We start from the raw sequence: 23,123 nt of genomic DNA, 5'->3' as shown, positions 1-23,123 counted from the left end.
GGCTGATGGAGGAACTGGGCCTTCTGGGCCGGATCTGTCCAGACTGGGGAGGGGGGGGGGCGCTGAGGAGCGCATCTGTGCCCTGCCTCCAAGGAAAGTGGGGTGTGCAGGTGCAGAGGGAGCCCAAGCGCTGTGTGGGAGGGGCTCTGGCCATGGACCCAGGGTCTCCCATGAAGCCTCACAGACTGCCTGCCCACGGCAACCAGTGAACCCCAACTCCTCTCCAGAGTGTACCCCAGGTTCTACCATCTTCCCGGGGTGGGGGGCCATTCTGTCAGGGCCGCCATCTTCCCAGGGTGGGGGGCATTCTGTCAGGGCCGCCATCTTCCCGGGGTGGGGGGCATTCTGTCAGGGCCGCCATCTTCCCGGGGTGGGGGGCATTCTGTCAGGGACGCCATCTTCCCCACGGCACATAAGTCCTCATCCTAGAGCCTGTGGATGTGGTGTGGGCGCAGCTGGCACACCTGCTGGGTAGATACAGGTGGGGCCTTTGCCCCCTGGAGCCCACAGTATGGCCAGCCCCTCCCGGTCGCCACTCCCAGTGCTGGAGCAGGCAGATGGCACAAGACTCACACTTGGCCAGTGACAGTGCAAATCATTTATGCTGTTGTTTTCTGCGATGGTGGAGTCAGAGGGCTACTTTGGCTACAAAGCTTGGGCTCCGGTCTGGTACCCGGCTGCCCTGGGGCCTCAGTAGCAACAAGGCACAGAAGTGGGTCCTGCTCGGGTGAGCACTAGGAGTGGAGTGGGAGGTGCTCCCCTCCCCTGGGCACAGAGACCTCCTGAGGGGCAGACTGAACATACCCCTGGGCACAGAGACCTCCTGAGGGGCAGACTGAACATACCCCTGGGCACAGAGACCTCCTGAGGGGCAGACTGAACATACCCCTGGGACCTTGAGGGCACCATACACTGTAGTACAGTCCCTGCCCGCCTGCAGAGCCAATCCCTGCTCTCCAGAACCGAGAACCATTCTTTTCCCTCCACACCCAACATCTTCCATCTGTTCTAGGAGGGGCTGCACAGGCGCCAGTTCCCACGATGATTCTCTGGGTGCCTCCAGGGCTCGCTGCCCCGAGGGTGGGGTTGGTGCAGGAACAGGAGGAAGGGAACCAGTGCCTGAGCGGGGGGAGGGGGAGCGTGCCTCTCCACCTCGGCCACTCCCGTGAGGTGAGAGGCTAGTAGTAAGGAGGGCACGGAGAATGGGCGCTGCCCAGTGGTCCAGGGAGACAACAGGGAGGCAGTCTGGCCTTGACCCCTGGCTGTAGGCAAGACTGTGGAGGGCCAGGGAGGACAGGTGTGCTGGGAGGAGGCCCGGGGTGCCCTCCCACCAACCACCCAATACGTCTAGTAAGGCCACAGCTCCCGAGGAGGCGGTCATGCTGTCCAGAGGGAGGGGCCGGCAGGGCGGCAGCAGGGAATGGATGGCTCCCTGTGCTCCAGCTGCCGCCGGCTAGGCCGCACTGAGGTACCTCAGCCGGGAGAAGCGGTCCTTGATGGCCCGGTCGCTCTCTGACCCGCCCTCACCCAGGTGGACCACTCTGCTGCCGGGGACTAGGTCTTGCACCTTGTGCTTGGCCACGGAGACCAGGCCAGGCTCATGGGAGCTTGCAGGGCCTGTCAGGAGCACACAGGCAGCATGGCGATTCGGCTCAAACAGGACCACTGTGGGGGACATGGGAACAGCACCTCTCAGCACCAGCCAGCGCGGAGCTGGGGCGGGGAGCAGCCCCAGGCCTGCGGCTGAGGCTGTACTCACCATCAAAGGCAACGACGTTGGCAGACACATTGGCCAGCTCCAGCAGGACACTGGGCAGGGTGGGGTGGAACATGTACAGGCTGTGCCGGGCGTCTCGGGGCTCCTGGGGTGGGGACCAGCAACAGGCCTCACTCCTGCTCTTCCTGTCCAAGCCAGGCCTGGGCCCCAGCCTTGCCCAGGGCAGTGTTCAGGCCACCCCCCATGGATGGCGCTGTCAGAGCGACCACGCCTAGAGCTCTGTGTCAACCTGGCCCAGCCTGGGGGCTCACAAACAGGTAACTTCTTCTCCATACCCACCTGCAACTCCCTCTTCCCCCAACCTGGGCCTGGTTCTGGTCTTCCTGGTGTCCATCAGTGCCTGCCCTAACACAGCCTTCAGAGTCTCTTGAGCTCCCACTCACATGCCCCAAGAAGACTTCTTCAGGACCCCCCCCCCATCCTGCACTGGCCCGGTCACGGACAGCCTTCAGGAGGGCCCTGGCCTGGGCTCTGTCCCTGGCTTCTGCAATGATGTTGATAGGATCCCCATACCATCACACTGGTGCCAATCAACTCATGGAGGCCCCAGAAGAAGAAGGCTGAGCGGTGGTCTGTGGTCAGCAGGCTGACAGATGGCGGGGCGCCGGGGAAGCTTGGGAGAGCCTGGCTCCACAGGACAGCCCCCGTGCTGAGGTCCAGAAACAGCATCTGGGGAAGGAGGAGACGCTGAGACCATCTGTCAGCCCCAGCGCGGCAGCCGTGCTCCGAGCACAGCCAGAACATTCTCACCGCTTCCGAAGGCAGCACTAGCAGGGCCAGAATCCTGTCTACTTTCACACAGTTTGTCCTTAGACAAGTTAAGACTCTAGAGGAAGCCCAGCTCACCTGTCTGTCAATGCCGGTTCCGTTTTCAATGACCACAGCAAGGGTGTCTGGTTTGTAGTGGCCGAGGATGGGTTTTCTAGAAAGAGAGAGAACAAGAGGTCACAAGGGGTCTCAGTAAGGAGCTCTAAGATAAGGGCAATTCCTGGGACAGATATGCTACTCAGTCTTCTGTGGCTTCATCTAGACAGGGCTGGGCTGCCCACATCCAGCCCCAGGACAAGGAGCTGGCCCCCCGACCCGGAGGCAAAGGGCAGGTGAGATTCCGCTGGTGGAGGTGCCATGGGCTGTGCCAGCGGCCCGTGGGCTGGGGACTCTGGAGAGGCGGACCCACGTGCGGTCTGCAACCACTGCCCAGCTCTGGAGAAAAACTCTGTACCTCAGGATCTGGGCTCCACTGACGGTCCACCTGGGGGTCAGCTCCTGCCCATCCAGCAGCACGCAGGCCTCGGAGGTCACAAGGAGCACGTCCTGACCAGCGTTCCCTTGGACGTTCATCAGGTGGCGGACTTCTCCAGAGCTGGGTGAGGACAGCGGGAGAAAAGTGCTCAGGGACTTTGGGATAAGCCTTGGCGGCAGGGTGGCTTCCTGTGGGGCCCAACGCCACAGCCTTCCCTCCCCGGTTCCCTATCCTGAGAGCTGGCAGGGGGATGGGGACAGGAGTCCTGTCAGCACCCCCGCCCCTTTGCGCTTACCTGGCTTTCATCTACCCACTGCCTGTGGCTAGAGGCGCCGTGGCCTGCGTCCAGCAAGGCCCGGTGCCTGCTTGGCTGCCCCATGTCCATACAGATCATACCTGACTGAGGCCCATGGCCTGTAGGACGGAGCTCTCTGTGTCAGACCAACCTGTGCAGAAGCCTCCTGTGTTCAGAGGTATTGAGCATGTTCTCCCAGAGGGGGTCATTGGTAAACGGGCCATCTCTCCCAGTCACCTTCTCATAAAGACCCTTCACGGAGCAGCCACAGAGAAAGCTCACTATTCACAACACAGAAGAGCGAACGTCATCACAGTTGCTCCTACGTCCAGGCGCACGCAGTGCCACATGCACCCCGGACCATCAGTGTGTGTCGACTCCCAACAACACAGGCAGAGCTAGGTGACGCTGGCTCATACTTGTCATCCTAGCTGATCAAGAGGCTGAGATCTGAGGATTTTAGTTCAAAGCCAACCCAGGCAAAAAAGTCTATATCCAGCTGACAAACAACAACAACAAAGCAGGAAGTAAAGGTGTGGCTCCCGTAGTAGAGCACCAGTCCTGAGCAAGAAAGGCAAGTAAGAGTGGGGGCCCTGAGCACTGACAGAATAAACACACAGAACAGAACAGGAGTGGAGAAGGCGCTGCTCAACCGTGGGGGCCCTGAGCACTGACAGAATAAACACACAGAACAGAACAGGAGTGGAGAAGGCGCTGCTGAACCGGGGGCGGGAGTAGTCTCCCTCAGAAACAGTTTTCTCCTAAGTGCCTGTTAGTTAAGAACAGCACCACTTGACAACACGTATAGGGCTCGATACATTTACACATAAACAGACCAAGTATACTTAGGGGAAGTGTGCAAAGCATGACCCTCTGAATAACTAATTTACCATTTATTAAAATGAATACCAGGAAATGGAAACATAGCTTAGGAGGTGGGCAAAGAGTGTGTGTGGGGACACATTGTGTGTGTAAATTATGTAAAAAATTAACTATGTAACCAGGGCAAGAAAAAAGAGGGAGGGAACAAAGGAAGGGGTGACACTAACCAAGAAGCATTATACTCACAATTGGAACCCCTCTGTACAACTACTTAAAAAAAAAAAAAAGACCCACATGGCTTTGATTATTATTTTTTTTTTTTTGGTCTGGTTGTGGGGCCTGAACTCTGGGCCTGGGCGCTGTCCCTCAGCTATTCAGCTCAAGGCTAGAGCTCTATCACTTGAACCACAGCGCCACTTCCAGCTTTTATTCTTTTTGCTTATGTGGTGCTGAGAATCGAACCCAGGGCCTCATGCATACAAGGCAAGCGCTCTACCACTGTGCCACCTTCCCAGCCCCCCGCATGGCTTTAAGAGAAAAGTCTGTCCCAGGTGTGTGGCAGAGGACGTACCGCAGGGCAGGAGGATGTAGTGTGCACCTGTCCAGGTGATGTGGAGAAAGGCCCCATGGTCTCCATTCACGTCAAGGGCACCTCTGTGGCCAATCTGGTGCCCGGTGTTGAGTGAATAGATGTCCCCGCTGACCTGCAGTGATAAAGGGCAGCAGGGGAGAGATAGACCTAGATCCACAGCGGGGAGAGGGGCATTTTAGGAGCTGTCGAAAAAAAGGCATCCAATTCTCTTGGTTTTGGGGGCAAGAATGCCTTGAAATAAGAGCGAGTGACTGGGAGCATGTGTTGCACACCCTGCTTAGGAGCTAAAGGGAAGCCCTGGGCTAAATCCCACCCTACTTTCTGGGAGGGCTCACAGCTGCCTATAGGGATGGGCCAGTTCAGTGTACTGTCTGTACAGAGCCCCAGCTGAATGTCCAGACAAGTGGTCAGACACAAATCCTCTCCAGGAGGAAGTGGATGGGCCTGGGCCACCTGGGAGGAGAGGCATGCTGATCCTCACCTTCTTCCCCTCCTGGGTGAGGAGCAGTAGATCCGGAACAGCATCGCCATCCACATCAGGCACTTGGAGCAGAGGGCTCAGGACGGAGGTGTTCTCGCTGAGGTTGCTGGGGTGGCTCCACAGGGTGTTCCCTGGAACCAGGCACATCACCATTGCTTGTGGCCCTGAATCCTGTGGCAACTGCATGGCAGATCCACCCACAAGCATGCTGCATGCTCAGAAACAGGGTCATGAGCAAGCACAGCTAACGGTCCTCATTGAGGAAAGACAGATACAGTATGCCCGAGTGAAAAGCGACTGAGTGCCCACAAGAAAATGGTAGCTGCTAATCGCTCCTTATTTCATGTCTGGGTTTCCCATTAGCAGGTCCTGAGCAAGGTCTGTTACAGGAGACTTGGCCAATGACTGCCCGCCTACCTAGGGGACAGGACTTGACCCTGCCAGAGCTAGAAACCCCAGGAACCTGCCTTGGTTCCAGACACAGGTACATCCTTTAGTTTCAGGAAGGAGAATGCCCAAAAAAGGGCCTAGGGATGGGAATGTGGGTTCGATTCCTCAGTACCACATACACAGAAAAAGCTGGAAGTAGTGCTGTGGCTCAAGTGGTAGAGTGTTAGCCTTGAGCTGACGAGCTGAGGGACAGTGCCCAGGCCCAGAGTTCAGGCCCCATGACCGACAAAAAAGAAAAAAAAAAAAGTCTCATGGCCTTTCCTGCCTGAGCTGGCTTCAAATCATGATCCTCGGATCTCAGCCTAGGATTGTAGGTGTGAGCCACCCAGCCGAGACTTTGGTCTGGATGCGTAGTTCAGTGATAGAGTACTTGCTAGCATGGATCCCAGCACCATACACACTTAGGCTATACAAACGTAAGCAAAACAACAGCACGTAAGGGAAATACCAAAATCTATAAATTGAGGCACAGAATGCCTTATGACTCTGGGCCATCTCCAATGCTTTCTTCCCCTGGTGCTCACTTATGGCCTGTTAAGGCTCAGCAGACTTGAGCCCCAGAGTACAAGCACCAACAGGGCCAGCTTAGCCGTTACGCATCTCCTCTTCACTTGTTTGCCCATGTGGGTGATGCCAATTGCCTCATGTAGCTGAAACATGCAAATTGGGCATCGTAAGACACGAGTGTCACATGCCAAGCAGCTGGAGGACCTGAGGTGTGTGCATTCCCAGTAGTCACACCTGGAAGTCTCCCCAGTAAGAGGGCTGATGCCTCCCCAGCAAGAGCATCTTCCTTGGCAGCATACCTGTGAATAGGTCAACTGCAATGAGAGAACCAGGTCTTCCTACAAAGATGCAGGTAGAAGACGCCTCATTGTTTGATGGCTGCAACACAGCACACTCCACCATGGCCACGTCTTGGGCCACAGGCCTCTCCCAGAGGGTCTCACCATTGGCCCCAGACACAGCAGCCACAAAGGCACACGGGGTGGAAAAGCCTAGAAGGAAAACCGCAGTGGCCAGTCAGACTGACCTAGCCACACTGCCAGCTCTTGTTGTCCTCACTGACCCTGCCTAGGCCAGCACCCATTTCCCTAATCCTCACCAACCTGGGGTAGTGATGGCCTTGGCCCCGTGGGGTGGGGAGGAGAGCCGGCCGTCTCACCTCTGCCAGACCCAAATACCATAGAAGGGAGAGGGACCCTTCCCACAGAGTCCCTTGTTCAGATAAAGTAAAAATTACCTTCACCAGCACAGGATCTGGTGAAATTGTTACTGCTGTTGGTGTTTTTATAAAGGAAGAGGACATCTTGAATCCTGTCCCTGTTTATGTCCTCCATGGTCAGAAAGTCGTAGATGACTGAAAAAAAAAAAAATCCACAGAGTGTTGCCGAGGGTATGACTGTCTACGGGGAAGGCCACGCACCACGCACTTTTGTTCTGGAGTCTGTTGTGCATTGAAACCTGTCACCCAACAAAAGTAGCATATTCCTCACTAGGAAGATACATTTTCCAGAGTTTCTCTTCAGAAGTGCAGCAAATCTTCATAAGGATGAAAATGGGAACATCTTCCTTTCTGTGTGCACGTGCATGTGTGTGTGCATAACAGGATCTTGCTCTGTAGGCCAGGCTGGTTGTGAACCCAAGATCCTCATCTCCATTGCCTAAGTGCACTACCAAGGAACAAGACAGACATTCTGGTACCATGAAAAGGTCTTTTGTACACCTTTTGTTAAGGAGAGAGTCCTAGGCCAGTGTGGGACAGACGCAGCCTAAGTGCTTGCTGCTTCCTTTCACCAAAAGACTTAAATGACCACCTTCTGAGATCAGACAAGATCAGGCATATTGAGGCTGGTATGGCTATAGATTAAGATCTTGACTCAAAAATAAAATAAGGGGGCTGGGAAGGTAGCTCAGTGGTAGAGCACTTGCCTTGCATGCTCAAGGCCCTGGGTTCAATTCTTCAGCACCACATAAGCAAAAAGAAAAACGCCGGAAGTGGCACTGTGGCTCAAGTGGTAGAGCGCTAGCCTTGAGCTGAAGAGCTGAGGGACAGCGCCCAGGTCCAGAGTTCAGGCCTCACGACCGGACCCAAAAAATAAAAAATAAAAAAATAAAAATTAAAAAAGGGTCAACACTGGGTATCAGTAACTCATACCTGTAAGCCTACCTACTCAGAAGGTTAAGATCTAAAGATCATGGTTCAAAGCCAGCAATTGCAGGATAGTCTGTGAAACTCTTCTCTCTAACCAACAAAAAAGCCAGACATGAAGCTGTGGCTCAAGTAGAGCTGTGGCTCAAGTGGTTCAGTGCTAGCCTTTGGCACAAAAGCTCAGGGATAGTGCCCAAGTCCTGAATTCAAAGCCCTAGGAACAGTACAAAAAAAAAAAGTTGAGCCATAGTTTAAGGTAGGTAGAGAACCTGCCTATCATGTGTGAGGTACTGGGTTAAAACCCCAGTACCAAAAAAAGAAAAAGAAAAAAGAAATTGACCTTCAAAAGTGGTGTTGGTGGTAGGGCTGGGAAGGTGGCTCAGTGGTAGAGCACTTGCCTTGCATGCCTGAGGCCCTGGGTTTGATTCCTCAGCACCACATAAGCAAAAAGAAAGCCGGAAGTGGCACTGAGGCTCAAGTGGTAGAGCGCTAGCCTTGAGCCGAAGAGCTGAGGGACAGTGCCCAGGCCCAGAGTTCAGGCCCCACAACCGGACCAAAAAAAAAAAAAGTGGTGTTGGTGGCCTCACACTTGTAATCCTATCTACTCCGGAGGCTAAGATCTGAGGATTGCAGTTCAAAGCCAGCCTAGGCAGGAAAGTCTGTGAGACTCCTACCTACAATTAACCACAAGAAAACTAGAAGTGGTGCTGTGGCTCACCTTGAGCTGAAGGACAGTGTCCAGGCGGAGTTCAAGCCCCACAACTGATCCCTCCCTCCCCCCCCCCCCCGCCAAAAAATGGTAAGAAGACAACCATGACATGGGAGAAAGTATTTACAAATCATATGTAGGACAGGGATCACTGTGTGTGTGTGTGTGTGTGTGTGTGAGGGAGGGGTAGAGCTCGAACTCTGGGCCTGGGTGCTGTCCCTGAGCTCTTTAGCTCAAGGCAAGTGCTCTACCACTTGAGTCATGGTGCCACTTCCAACCCAGAATATTTTAAGACTATCCTAAACAGCAAATTCAGCTATTCAGTTGGAAAATATGTAAAGGATTTGATAAACATTTCTCCTAAGAAGAGATGCAAAGGCCCAGTAGGACATAAAAAGATGTTCATTATCACTAGTAATTAGGGAAATGAAAAAACCTTAAGATATCTTTTCAGACCCATTATGACTCTGTATTCAGGAAAACAAAAACAAAAGCAGAAAACAAATGTTGTTCTGGGAACTCTTGTGCATTGCTGGTAAGAATGTAAAAAGGTGCAACACCGTAAAGAATGTCTGGCAGCTTCTTAGAAGAGTTAATTAGCATGTGTTCCAGAAGCTCCGTTCCTTTGGTTCTTTTTTTTTTTGTTGTTGGCCGTGGGCTTGAACTCTGGGCCTGGGCACTGTCCCTCAGCTCTTCAGCTCAAGGCAAGCGCTCTACCACTTGAGCTACAGCGCCACTTCCGGTTTTCTGGTGGTTTATTGGAGATAGGAGTCTCACGGTCTCTCCTGGCTTTGAACTGCGATCCTCAGACCTCAGCCTCCTGAGTAGCTAGGATTACAGGCGTGAGCCACCAGCGCCCGGCATTCCTTTGGTTCTTATCTGCCAAAATTCAAAGCAAGGATTCATATTACTTGTGTATAGCAGCGTTATCCACAATGGCCCCAAAGTAGAAATTGTCATGTCCATTAATGGATGGATGGATAAGCAAAATGTGGGGGCAGATGGCCCTTTGTGTGACTCCACAGATTCAATCAATTTTTATTTAAAATATTCAGAAAAAGGAAAACAGAGCTAGACATGGTAGCTCATCCTTATAATCCCAGATTTTGAGGTCATGCCAGGCAAAAGTTAGTAAGACCCTATCAAAAATCAGCTAGAAGCTGGGCACCAGTAGCTTCTGCCTTATAATCCTACTACACAGAAGGCTAAGCTCTAGGGATCAAAGAACTAGCCTAGGCAGACAAATCTGTGAGACTCTTATGTCCAATTCACTAGAAAATGCTGAAAATGGAGGTGTGGTGTAAGAGGTAGAGCCAAAATTAGAGTTCAAGACCCTGATTTCAAGCCCCAGTAGTGGAAAAAAAAATGAACTTGTTATAGGGGTACATGCCTGTAATCCTTGCTACTAAGAAGGCCAGAGGTAAGAAGATTGCAGTCTGAGGTAGTTCTGGGCAAAGTCAGCAAGAGTAAAAGCAAAAGGGGGAAGGGGAAAGATTAGCTCAAGTAGTAGAGTACTTGCTCTATTAGCAGTAACAAGCACGAGGCCCTAAGTTTAATTCTTAGTACTGTCCTGTAAAAAAGATTCTCAACTATTGATCTAATGCTTTTCATCCCAGGAACCCAGCATTGGTTCAACAAATGTAAAATCAACTAATACTCCATGTGACAGAATACCACATACCTGTAGACATACAAAAGGCATCTGACAAAATCCAATACCCTTTAATGATAAGAACAATCTCTCTGAACTAATAGTGAAGTCAATCTAAAGATCCATAACCTTGCAGCCAGGTGCCATGGCCACACCAGTCATCTTAGCTATTCAGGAGGCTGAGGTCTGAGGATCCCAGTTCAAAGCCTACCCAGACAGGAAAGTCTGTGAGACTCTTATCTCCAATCAATCACAAAAAGTCAGAAATGGAGCTCTGGTTCAAGTGGTAGAGTACTAGCCTTGAGCACAAAAGCTCAAGGACAGCATCCAAGCTCTCAGTGCAAGTCCTAGAACCGGCACACATAGAAAAAAGAGAATACTCTGATATACATGAGCAAGATGTACACTAAACACCATCAAGCATTATGAACACCAAAAGTCTAGATAAAAGACAAGTGTGAAGGCACATGCTTCTGGTTGAGGCAGGGATAGGTCAGAAATTGGGAGGACTGTAATTCAAGGCTAGCCTGGACAAAAAATAGTAAGACCCCATTTCAATAAATAGGGCAAGCATGGTGGTGTGTGCTTGTAACTCTAGCTACTGGCAGGCACCGAGAAGAGATGGCAAGCCGGTCGCTGGTGGCTCATGCCTGTAACCCTTATACTCAGGAGGCTGAGGATTGAGGTTCAAAGCCAGCTCAGGCCAGAAGTGGTGCTGTGGCTGAAGTGGTAGAGCGCTAGCCTTGAGCACAGAGAGGCTCCAGGACAGAGCCCAGTCCCTGAGTTCAAGCCCCAGGACCAGCTTACCCCACCAGAAAAGGGAAAGTGTACAAAGATCTGAAACCTCTTACACTCACCAGCAGCTTGACTGGGAACATGCTGTTTCCCAGGAGACCAAGTAAGGCCAATTCAATTGCTTTTCTTTCACAAGCACCGATTTAGGGGAGGAGAAAGGAAGGTGCACTTTGGTGCAGTTTTATACCGGCCAGAGCGCATCAACGTAATTGCTGCAGGTTTTTCACATGTTACACGGACATCTCCAAACCCTTAGCCATTTGATCTCTTTCATTGAAATGTGACCAACAGGCCACTTGTGCTGATTTTCCCAACCAAGCAGTACTTCCATTGTACTCAGGCTGCTCCACAGTTCCCTAAGGACTGGGGTGTGGCTTAATACTCTGCACTGCCCCCCCAAATCAACAGCTCTCTTTATAAATCCCAGAATGCCTTGGATACATAGTCACCAGTGACTGAGTGATGAAGTAGTGCCCGTCAAGCTCCACTTCTGGACCCACAGACACATCCTGCTGCCCAGGAGAGTGTTTGGAAGCTGGCGAGAGGAGAGACCCTTTGAGGCTCACCGGCAGCGTTGTAATCAATCCTCCACATCTGAAGTGATGCTGGACATGGGATAAGGAACGAGACCACAAACACTACAGAAAGGCAGATAAACAAGGAGAGGAAGAAGGCCACTGCCCGGCAGCGCGAGAGCCTGGACTGCAGAGGCTTGCTTTTCAAATGTTCTTCATTTTTCAGCTGATTTTTCAGATTTTCTTGTGATTTTCTGCCTTCATTCTTCAAGGGGTGGTTCTCAGCTTCTAAATCCTTATTGTCCGTCATCCTGTGCATATTCCAAGCATGAACTAATGATCACTGCATCAATAAAACAAGAGGTGGTTAAGGCCAGCTGCCCCACTGCACAAAGCAGCACTGAGCAAGTTACAGTGCAGCTCTGAACCATCAGCCCCTCAGACAAAAGCTCTATCAGCTGGGCATGGTGGTGTATTCAAGAGCTGAAAGAAGGATTATGAATTTGAGGCCAGACTTGGTAAAGTTAGTATAACCATACCTCAAATCCAAAATAAAGACAAAGGATTGAGAATACATAGTTCAAATGGTACAGTGTTTACCCAACTACCGAGAAGCCTTGTATTCAGTGACTAAATACTACAAGGAAAATAAAACACTATGTAAATGTGTAGGATGGCAGAATCAACAGATTCTACTTAGGGTCTCTAAGGAACGCAGAAGGAAAGGCAAACCGGTTGTGCAGAGCCAGCAGGAAATACTCTACACCTAGCACACTGGTGTTTCCTGCCGGCTTCATCTACATGTGGTAGTGGGCAGCTGATTGCAACTCACACATTAATCATTAACTAATAAGTCATGCCTGCATCTGCTGGGCACATCTGGCCAGCTTCTGGGCAAAAGGCTACCCAAGTAAGAGTTTAGTAAAATCTACATTCTCACACATGGACTTGACGATCAAGGAATCTTAGGTGAAGACGGGTTCTGGGGTCAAGCTTACCTTTAGCCTGTGTGACCTGGGACTGGGATTTAATTTGTCTGCACCTCTATTTCCTTATCAGTAAAAGGGATACAACATCTACTTTTAAGGATTAAATTAGCATGCATATAAACCACTTACAACAGAATCTAACATACTCCAACGCTAGCTTTTCTTACTAATGGTAAAAAAAATAAAAATAAAAGACAAACGACAAACGAAAGTTTAAGCAGCCACGGCATGCAGGAGGAAGGTGGTCAGCCATGCGGACACACACAGTATGTGATAACCGGGTCCTGTGGAGAGAATGCTCTCTCCTGGCCCAGGGCCCGCCTGCCACTGGACTGTGGGTGGCTATGGGAGAGAAAATCAAATAGGAAACAGTGTGTGTGTGTGTGTGTGTATGCGCGTGTGCGCACTGCTTTTACGAGGGTCTCTCGAACTCACAATCCTCGTATGTGTTGGGGTGACAGGCATGCATCACATGGTACATGTCTTTTATCACAATTAAAAATAAACCAGTGTGTGCTCTCCTTAATGCTGAGGCATGAGTTTTATTTACTTGGAGGTTGGGAAAGGTGATCCTATCCAAGGTGATGAAGTGAACACAGGAAAATCAAACAATGAGTCATACCAGGAGCCTCATTAAGCCAGCGCCTGAAAAAGGGAATGGCAAGGTGTGGCAGAGGCGATCTGGACCAGGGGACCAGGGGAAAGGCCAGCAGCTACCAGATCTGAAAGTCCAGGGGAAAGGGCCAGGGCTTGGAGGACAAGAGACCTCTTTAATCAGCAAATCTAGCTACCCCATGTGCAAAGAAGGGACACTTCAAACAGTTAAAGCATCGATGAGAGCTGAATGAGAAGCCAGAATGCCATCTGTGAACCACCATTACCTAATAGGCTTTCTGAGCCTTGGCTATCTCCAACTGTCAGCATTCAGCATATCTTCAGGCAGAAAGGCAACCGCCCTTCAATTTCACGCACTATGTAAGAACACTGTTCCCCCTCCACCCGCTCAGCCCATTCCCCAGCCTTACCTGGAGCACGTCAGCAGGAGCTCCTGACCAGCTGCCGGCACATCTCGTCACTGGGCAGGGACAGGGGATCTGTGTCTTCATAAGGTGGATCTATGGGATCAGAAAGCCATTGGCAAACACACCTCAAGCTGCCAGTGAACGAATACGTCAGGTTGTGCCACAGCCGTGCTGCTTCTCAGCCTCAGCTCTACGCTGGGACAACGCCACATCCCAGACTAACTCAAGAGCCCCCTCCGTGGGGGCTGGAGGCCCAGGTGCCATCACAGCTCTCCTGGTGACTCCCAGGAGTAGGCGGGTGGAGAAGCCCTACCCCGGAGTCTGCCCTTGTATTTCATGCCTCATCAGCCCTCAGGGATGACTACAGTTCTGGCTTCCAAACCCGTCAGCCTGAAGGGAAGCACAGCAGAGGGAGGACAGGCCACCCCCTCCCTTTTTTTTTTTTGATACATGGGTTCTGGGGCTACCACTGAGGGTCTGGGCCCTTGAGATTTTGTGCTCAAGGCTACTGTCCTACCACTTGAGTCACACTTCCAGACTTTTAGTGGTTAACTGAAGGTAAGTGTCTCATTGACCTTGCTGTCCAGGCTGGCTTTGAACCTGGATCCTCAGATCTCCTCAGATCTCAGCCTCATAAGTAGCTAGAATTGTAGTGAAGCTGCTGGTGGTGTGCAGCACAGAAGCCCCCCTTTTTTTGTTGGTCATGGGGCTTGAACTCTGGGCCTGGGTGCTGGGAGAAAAGGAAGAGTGAAACCCCAAGTAGAATCACAGGCTCAAATCAAACCAAATGTCATTTACACCAAAAACATATGAAACAGACGGGCGGTAAGGCTGATTCCTCCCTCATGAAACCTGACAGTACACTGCAACTAGCTTTTCATTGCTCCTAAACACCATCTGAGCTAGACATTTTTTTCTTCAAATTTTTTATTGTGATTAAGTGGTTACATAATTTCCCAAATTTCAGACATATTCTAACTTTCATGGGGCAAATTGTCTATCACGGTCTATAACATTTATGAGTTCTATGAGCTTCAGTTATTTCTTCCTCATTGGGTGGTATGTACCTTTCTTTTGTTTTGCATAGCATCAGCTGTTCCCTCTTTCCCACTTGTTCCCTCCCTCCCATTGCTGCCATTGTGTTGTTTAGTTCATTTTGGTCAATGTCCAGTGCAGCTAATGGGTCCCGTTGTTGTATTTTTCCCTGATTCCCTCTAATTCTGGGTCGTCCTCCTGGTTTCCCTCCGGTGTGCACATATATACCATACATGTGATCAGCAGCATGGGGTTATTTATCTTATTTTTTTAATTTTTAATTTTTTTTTTTGGTCCAGTCGTGGGCCTGAACTCTGGGCCTGGACGCTGTCCCTCAGCTCTTCAGCTCAAGGCTAGCGCTCTACCACTTGAGCCACAGCGCCACTTCCGGCTTTTTTCTTTTTGCTTATGTGGTGCTGAGGAATTGAACTCAGGGCCTCAGGCATGCAAGGCAAGCGCTCTACCACTGAGCCACCTTCCCAGCCCAGCATGGGGTTATTTAGTAGTGATTTGACCAGATGAGTCTTGTTAATTTTGTCGTATCACCTAACATTTTGGATTTAACATCCACTTATCAGGGAGACCATGTGCCATTTGTTTCTTTGCTCTTGGCTTATCTCACTCAACATGAGTTCTTCTAGCTGAGCTGGATTTCTAAGAGCAAACCCCTGTGAGGGCTATAGGACGGGTAAGGCAGTACTGTAAGACAGGCAAAGAAGCTGGGCATTGGTGGCTCACACCTGTCGTCCTAGCTACTCAGGAGGCTGAGATCTGAGAATTGTGCCAGTGATGCCAGTGATGGCAGAACTTATCTTCATTTAACAAGCAAAAAGCTGGAAGTGGAGCTGTTTTCAGGTGGTAGAGAACCAACCTGGAGTGAAGAAAAAAAAAAAAAAGGCCAAACCAATCATGAGGCCCTGCCCTGAGTTTAAGCCAGAAAAAAAAAAGAAAGGCAAGCGGTGAGAACTGAACATGCCCAGGACTGAACAAAACGCTTTGCAGTCCAGGATGGGAGCGTGAGGCCTGCTGCGCTGAGCCCTGCTACCCCACGGGCAGGTCTGCATCTTAACTGTGGTGCCGTCCTCACAGAATCTACCTGAGCTGAAGGGCAGTAGGTGAGGCACACGCCTGCACAGCCCATGTGAACACTGGAGGCTGGAGGAGTAAGGCCGGCCAGCTCCTGCCTCTTACATGAGATGTTACCGTCCAGGGACAGAGAAGTTGCAAGTAGCTCTCTACTACTTTTGCAACATCTTTTCATCTGAACAAAACTTACAGTAAAAGAAAGTACAGAAAACCTTTAACAAGGGGAAATGAGGTCAGCGGTTCATACCAAGTTCAAGAGGAAGAACTATTCTCCCCACAGGCAGCTCTGGTCAATTCTTCAAAGCCATCTGGTTCCAAACAGAAGAATTCTTTGTTTTGTTTTGTTTTGTGTATTTGGGGAGAAAATCAGTAATAGTGGAGTTTTGTGGTAACTTGAAGACATACTGAAAGTGGCCAGACCCCTAAAATGCTCTATTTCAAGATAATTACTGCCGGGCGCTGGTGGCTCAGCCTGTAATCCTAGCTACTCAGGAGGCTGAGATCTGAGGATCGCGGTTCAAAGCCAGCCCGGGCAGGAGAGACCGTGAGACTCCTATCTCCAATAAACCACCAGAAAACTGGAAGTGGCGCTGTAGTTCAAGTGGTAGAGCGCTCGCCTTGAGCTGAAGAGCTGAGGGACAGCGCCCATGCCCAGAGTTCAAGCCCAATGACTGACAAAAAAAAAAAAAAAAGAGTTTGGGGCCAGCCTTAACTACTTGGTTTGACTCAGACCAAGACCTCGTGTCCAAAACAAACAACAACAACAATAACAAAAAAGCCCCAAGAGCACTGGAGATGTGTCTTACCTACTCCAAAAGCACTGGGGGGGGGGGGGGGGAATTAGCTCATCAATGCAAAGAAAGTACTAATGTTCTCCAAGTACTAGACAACGCTTCAGCTGGCCCAAGCTACATCCCAGCTCCATTACGGTAAAAACTGTGATGTGAAGGGTGATTCTATGTATGGTTTTTCAAACAGATTATCCCTGGTACTACAGACCTATAGGGAAACCACTCGGTCACTGCTCAGTTCAAGGCTACCAGCACTGGCACACCTGTCCTTCAGCGAGCTCACAGGTTAAGTGTGCAGAGGAACAATAAAATTGTGCAACTCAATAAAATGATGGACCTCAATAAAAGGTACCTCCCTTTTCTCCAAGGGTTCTGAGAATAGTTACTGAAGTAGAGAGAACAGATAATAAAATCCTCATTCTAATTGTTTTATAGAAAAAGGATAAAACCCCCAGGAGGGCAGAATGAAAACTGTCGGAACAAACAACTAGTAATTCCAAAGGTATCTTGGAAGTAGAGGTTCTTTTCTGAACTACAGAAATTTGGTGAAAGAAGTATTTGTGTTTCGCAGTGCTAGGGGTTAAACCATTTTGGGCAAGCTCTCTCCCACACACCCGGCCTTGGTTCTGAGACCGGGTCTCACGGTGTGTGCAGCCCAGACCTGCCACCCTCTTGCCTCTGCTGGGATCACAGGTTTACACAACCACATCTGGCTAAAAACTACTTTTGCAGAAAGTATCCCTTCAGGTTGCTTTAATAGTAAATCTTATCTCCGTTATTAAATTCTTATTTTTTGGTTTTAAAAATCTTAAAAATTATAACATTCCTTTGAGCTAATTTATGTTTGCAAAACTCAAGGCCTGGCCTATACAGCAAGTTCAAGGCCACCTTTGGCTCCATGGTGAGTGAGACTTTGAGCAATAGTAAGTGGTCTGGGCCACTGCCATCGCTGGTCCATGCATTGACAGCAGCTGAACACAAGATGCTTGAGACACCCACAGTAACCAAGTAGGATATTTCAGCTTAGCAAGCAGATATCAGACAGTAACAACTACAGTGTTCAGTTGTTTGCAGTGAATAACTATTTCTGGCCTTTACCAAAAATAATCTCAATACAAAAAAGAAGCCCACAATAATTTTTCAAATGAGAACAAATTTTAAGGTCATGGCTCTCTAGAGCCAAAAGTATCACAGTACATACAGTCAGCACAAAAAAACCTCAACAAAGTTCCTTTCCTTTACGTAACTGAGACTTTTTTCTTTTTTGGTCAGTTCTGGGGCTTGAACTCAGAGCCTGGGTACTGTCCCTGAGCTTCTTTTGCTCAAGGCTAGCATTCTACTACTTGAGCCACAGCACCACTTCCTGTGTATGTAGTACTGAGGAATCGAACCCAGGGCTTCAAGCATGCTAGACATGCACTCCACTGCAAAACCACATTCCCAGGCCTGTAACTGAGTCTTTCAAAGTAACCAAGGATGGCATCTCCTCAATATAAGCTGGGAATGAACACTGACTGGCATCCAGACGAGCAGCTATTATCCAAAACAAATTTTATACATTTGTCCATGGAATAAGTTTCTTTCCTGAATCTAAGGCAGATATTGCTTATTGTGATTCTCACACTATCAATGAGTCCTTACATTAGACAGCGGAGGAAAAATCTCTTAAGAAGATAAAGTATAACTGACTTGACCACTTTTTTTGGTAGTATTACTATTTGAATTAAGGACTCTGCCACTTAAGTCATATCTCTAGCTCCTTTCCGTTTTTCATATGGGGTCTCCAATTTCTGACTGGGTCAGATACGGATCTCCTAGTTACACTATTCCATAGTTGGGATTATAGACGCATCACCATGCCTGGCTTGTTTATTTAGATGGGGTCTGGATAAATTTTTGCCAGCCTGGGCTTGGTCTTGATCCTCTGAGTGTCTGCCTCTTAAGTAGCAGGGATTTTAGGTGTGTACTATCACACTTGGTCTTTTTCTCTTTGAGCCACTGGTACCTGGCTCCAGCCTTTGTTGTTGTTGTTGCTGGTTGTGAGACTTGAACTCTGGGCTTTGTACTTTGCTCAACATTGTTGCTCATGGCTGGAGCCTTACTACTTAAGCCATTTATTTATTTATTTATTTTTGTCAGTCCTGGAGCTTGAACTCTGGGCCTGGGTGCTGTCCCTCAGCTCTTCAGCTTAAGGCAAGCACTCTACCACTGAACCACCTTTCCAGCCGCTACTTAAGTCATTTTGCACCATGCCTCCACCTTGTTTTGTTTTTTTTTTGTTGGTCATAGGGCTTGAACTCTGTGCCTGAGCACTGTCCCTCAGCTCTTCGGCTCAAGGCTAGCACTCTACCACTTGAGCCACAGCACCACTTCCGGTTTTCTGGTAGTTTATTAGATAAGAGTGTCATAGCTTTTCCTGCTCTGGCTGGCTTTGAACTGCAATCCTCAGATCTCAGCCTCCTGAATAGCTAGGATTACAGGCGTGAACCACTGGTGCCAGGCACCTCCACCTTTTTTTAAAAACATCTTGATTATCTAACTTTCATAAAGGATTTTACAAGTAAGATTAAGTTTGTGAGAGGGGGGAAAGAATAAGTTTGTGAGTTTTGAATAGAAACCAATTTTGAATAAATTTGAAACATCTAACAGGTCCTATAGGTTCTAACTCATCTATCTCTTCTACCCCATCCCTCCTTCCATAGCTATTGTTTTAAGTCATATTGCTAAACCTTCTTACTAGGATTTCTGGAGCCCTCTCCAATCTTCCAAAAATATCTCCTGGTCATGTTACTGCCTTGTTTACAATTCTGGATGAGTCAGCCCCACTTCAGAACCAAGCCAACACCTAGGTTAATTCTGGGTCTTATGATCCTAGCATCGCAGCTCCTGTCTGCCTCTGGAGAGGCTCCCTCTCTCCAAGGCCCAGGCTCACCCCAGGTCTCAGGTCTCAGTCCTGGCTCCCTCCCCCCCCCCCCCCCCCCCCCCCCCCCCCCCCCCGCCATACTGCTGTTCTGCACTCTCCACTTCACTTGGCTTCCTTTCTCTACTTGCTCCGGTGTCTGCAAAGCCCACTCATGGGCTGGGAAGGTGGCTTAGTGGTAAAGTGCTTGCCTAGCATGTATGAAACCCTGGCTTTGATTCCTCAGTCCCACATACACAAAAAAGCTGGAAGTAGCACTGTGGCTCAAGTTGTAGAGCACTAGGCTTGAGCAAAAGCAACTTGAGCAAAAACCAACTCATGCCTGATGTCCACTTCCCTTGATGTCTGTGTTCTTCACACACTGTTCTAGACTCACCGAGTCTGGTGAGACCTACCCCCAGCCTGTGAGGAACTTAAAAACAGACACTTCTTTTTCTTGTAGGTTGTGGGGCTTGAACTCTGGGACTAGGCCCTGTCCCTGAGCTTTTACACTCAAGGCTAGACGGAGCTCTACCACTTTGAGCCACAAAGCCACTTCCGGTTTTCTAGTGGTTAATTGGAGATAAGAGTCTCCTGGACCTCCTGCCCAGGCTGGCTTTGAACTATGAACTTCACATCTTAGCCTCCTAAGTAGTTAGGATTACAGGAGGGAGCCACCAGTGCCCAGCCAGACACTTCTTTTTATTGCCTTTCCCCCTCAAGGACTAAGCATAGTTGCCCTGGCAGAAAATAAACATAAGATTCACATGTCTGAATAAATATCCAAATTCTTGCTATGGCCCACTGAATGACTTCTTTTGGAAGTCATTTACTAATGTGTTCACTTAAAAAAAAAAATCCACACGCCAGGTGGAGGTGGCTCCCGCCTGTCATCCTAGCTACTCAGGAGGCTGAGATCTGAGGATCTCGGTTCAAAGCCAGACGAGGCAGGAAAGTCTGTGAGACTCTTATCTCCAAAAACCACCAGAAAACTGGAAGTGGTGCTGTGGCTCAAGTGGTAGAGCGCTCGCCTCGAACTGAAGAGCTGAGGGACAGCGCCCAGGCCCAGAGTTCAGGCCCCACAACCGACCAGAACAAAAAGGACATAGTTCAACTGTCTCTATCTGACACCCATGCCTTCTCTCTAGTGAAGAGCACTTTGATTTTCTTTGGGGAAATCTGGTTTCCCACTGGCTCGGGCCGTCAGGGGAAGACCCTTCCCCAGGCCCCGCTGTTTATAATCAGACTCACAGGAACCCTAAATCAACATTAGGCCCAGGACTTCGGGGGGATGACAGGAGCGGAGCGCTCTCCTCCCACAGAGCAGAAATTGCTTTTATCGAGTAACAGCAGGAGCAGAACGTCAGAGGTCCAACCGGGGTCACAAAGGGAGGCCGGTGTCCACCGCACAGGCCGCGCCCAGAGGGAGGGAGGACGGGCGCGGGCGGGCGCGGGCGGGGACCGCGGGACCGCGACGGCCACGCGGGTCCCAGCCCGGGGTGACCCGCGGTGACCCGCGGTGACCTCTGACCTGGCACATCAGTAGCCCCCCCCAGGCACGGAAAGAGGCTGAGCCCTAGACGACGCCCACCGTGCCCAGCCCGGCCCCACCCTGCCCGCGGGCCCAGCTGCTCCCTGACTTTCCCTCCATAATACGGACCTGCTCCCCGGGTCCCTCACGCGCGCGGGCCCGCGCCGCAGCCCGCAGACGCCCGCCCGCCCGCAGCGGGCCACGCGGGTCCCCAGCGCCCCCGGCCCCGCCCGCCCCGCGGTCCGAGCGGCCTCGCTCACCGCGCCGCCCCGCAGGCCTCGCGGGACGCCGCCCGCGCCGCCCGGCACGCACGCCGGACCCCGCCCGGCCCGCGCGGGGGGCCGGCGATTACCTCAGCAGGCTCCGGACCGGCTCCCACGCGTCTGTGAGATGGGGGTGCGGCACCGCCGGCTCCTCCTCAAATAGCTACGGCGGGAGCGGCTCAGCTGCAGCCCCGGGAGCCAGCGACCCACGGCCCAGGGACCCGGGAGCAGAGACGGCGCGAGCGCGGCGGCCTACAGCCGCAGGCCACGCCCCTCCCGCCCGGGCCACGCCCCCTCCCGCCTGGGCCACGCCCCCTCCCGCCTGAGCCGCGCCGCTCCGGCGGCCCGCCTCCGCCACGGGCCCGCCCCCTCCCAGGTTAGCCGAGCCCCTCGGGCGGCCCCGCCTCCGCCCCAGGCCACGCCTCCTCCAGCCTCAGCTGTGTCCCTCCCTCCCGTGAGGACTGGGCTCTTGCCAGGTTCCGCCTTCATTACGTCACTTCTGGCCTGCGTTGTCTGAGCGGATCCGCCCATCAGCTGACGTAAGTTCCGGAGCAGCCCAGGATCGGGCTTGCGGCTAGGCGGAGCCGCGGGAGCAGAGCGCCTCTGGCGGTCTCAGCCGCGCGCGCTCCGGCGGCCCCCTCTCCCGCCCCGCCCGCGTCCCTGGCTGTCCTCGGCGGCGGCGGGCCTCGCCTTGGCTGATCCTCTGTTCCGGGCTGCGCATCGCTCCAAGCACGTCAGTTGTTTATTTATTGTCGGTCGTGGGCCTGATCTCGGCTGGGCGCTCCCCTCCGCTCTCCAGCTCAAGGTGAGCGCTCTACCTCTGGAGCCACAGCGCCACCTCCGCTCTCCTGGTGGCTTTCTAGTGGTTTGTTGGAGATAAGAGTCCCCTGAGGGCTGGGAAGGTGTCTCAGTGGTCGAGCGCTTGTCTTGCATGCTGAGGCCCTGGGTTCGATTCCTCAGCACCACATAAGCAGAAAAAGCCAGAAGTGGCGCCGTGGTAGAGCGCCGTCCTTGAGCTGAAGAGCTGAGGGACGGCGCCCAGACCCAGAGTGCAGGGCCCACGACCGACTTCTACTGCCCGGGCTGGCTTTGAACCTCCATCCTCAGGTCTCAGCCTCCTGAATAGCTAGGATGTCAGGCGTGGCCACCGGCGCCTGGCCTCAAGCACTTTTTACTCATGGTGTCTCCTCTCAGAATGTTCGTCTGTGTTTTAAGGGTTGCTTTTTATTTGTTTTTGTGCAGGTTCTAGGACTTGAACTTACGACCTTGTCCCTGTCCCTGAACTCTTTTTGGCTGAAGTGGAAAAGCACTTATAACTGCTTGAGCCACAGCACCATTTCCGTTTTTTTAGTGGGTTGTTGGAAATGAGTCTCACGGACTTTCCTACCAGGCTGGCATTGGACCTGCTGCTCTACCATTTGAGCCATGTTTTCACTTCTGGCTTTTTTTTTTTTTTTTTTTTTTTTGCCAGTCCTGAGTACTGTCCCTGAGGCTTTCTGTGCTCAAGTTTAGTGCTCTACCACTTGAGCCACAGGGCCACTTCTGTTTCTTTTCTCTTCGATTCTGAGGAATGGAAGCCAGGGCTTTATGCATGCTAGATAAGCACTCGACCACAAAGCCACATTCCTACCCTCCTTCTGTCATTTTACTGGTTAATTGCAAATAGAAGTCTCATAGTTATCTACCTGAGCTGGCTTTGAACCTGATCCTCAAATCTTAATCTTCTGAGTAGCCAGGATTACAGATGTGCGACACTACTGCCCAACTAAGTCTTAGCTTTTTTGCTCAAGGCTGATGCTTTGCCACTTGAGCTATAGCTTTTTGCTGAAGATGAATCTCTTGGATTTGTCTTCCAGAGCTGGCTTCAAAACCTGGATCCTAGTCGGGCACCAGTGGCTTCCACCTGTAATCCTAGTTACTCAGGAGGCTGAGATCTGAGGATCACAGTTCAAAGCCAGCCTGGGCAGGAAACTCCCTGATACTCTTATCTCCAACAAACCACTAAAAAACTGGAAGTGGTGGTGT

At 51.1% G+C, this 23,123-nt stretch overlaps 1 protein-coding gene across 1 annotated transcript; it reads right to left on the bottom strand.

Moving 5' to 3' along the window:
* Positions 1 to 583: 583 nt before the first annotated feature.
* On the bottom strand, positions 584 to 21,349 carry LOC138825373 (protein FAM234A-like). Its single transcript, XM_070019831.1, has 13 exons — positions 21,188 to 21,349; positions 13,497 to 13,586; positions 11,534 to 11,825; positions 6,904 to 7,020; positions 6,467 to 6,658; positions 5,211 to 5,341; positions 4,709 to 4,841; positions 3,467 to 3,596; positions 3,000 to 3,140; positions 2,624 to 2,699; positions 2,291 to 2,446; positions 1,760 to 1,862; positions 584 to 1,665 (listed from the first exon to the last, which is right to left on the bottom strand). The coding sequence occupies exons 3-13, from the start codon at positions 11,799 to 11,801 to the stop codon at positions 1,454 to 1,456; spliced, it is 1,659 nt and encodes a 552-aa protein (XP_069875932.1). The 5' UTR covers positions 11,802 to 11,825; positions 13,497 to 13,586; positions 21,188 to 21,349; the 3' UTR covers positions 584 to 1,453.
* Between the last annotated feature and the right edge of the window lie 1,774 nt (positions 21,350 to 23,123).

Source organism: Dipodomys merriami, unplaced genomic scaffold, assembly GCF_024711535.1.
Source record: "Dipodomys merriami isolate MVZ:Mamm:240054 unplaced genomic scaffold, mDipMer1.0.p SCAF_137, whole genome shotgun sequence".
NCBI lineage: Eukaryota > Metazoa > Chordata > Mammalia > Rodentia > Heteromyidae > Dipodomys > Dipodomys merriami.
Note: the sequence above shows the minus strand (reverse complement) of the source record. Positions and strands in the feature narration are given on the sequence as shown.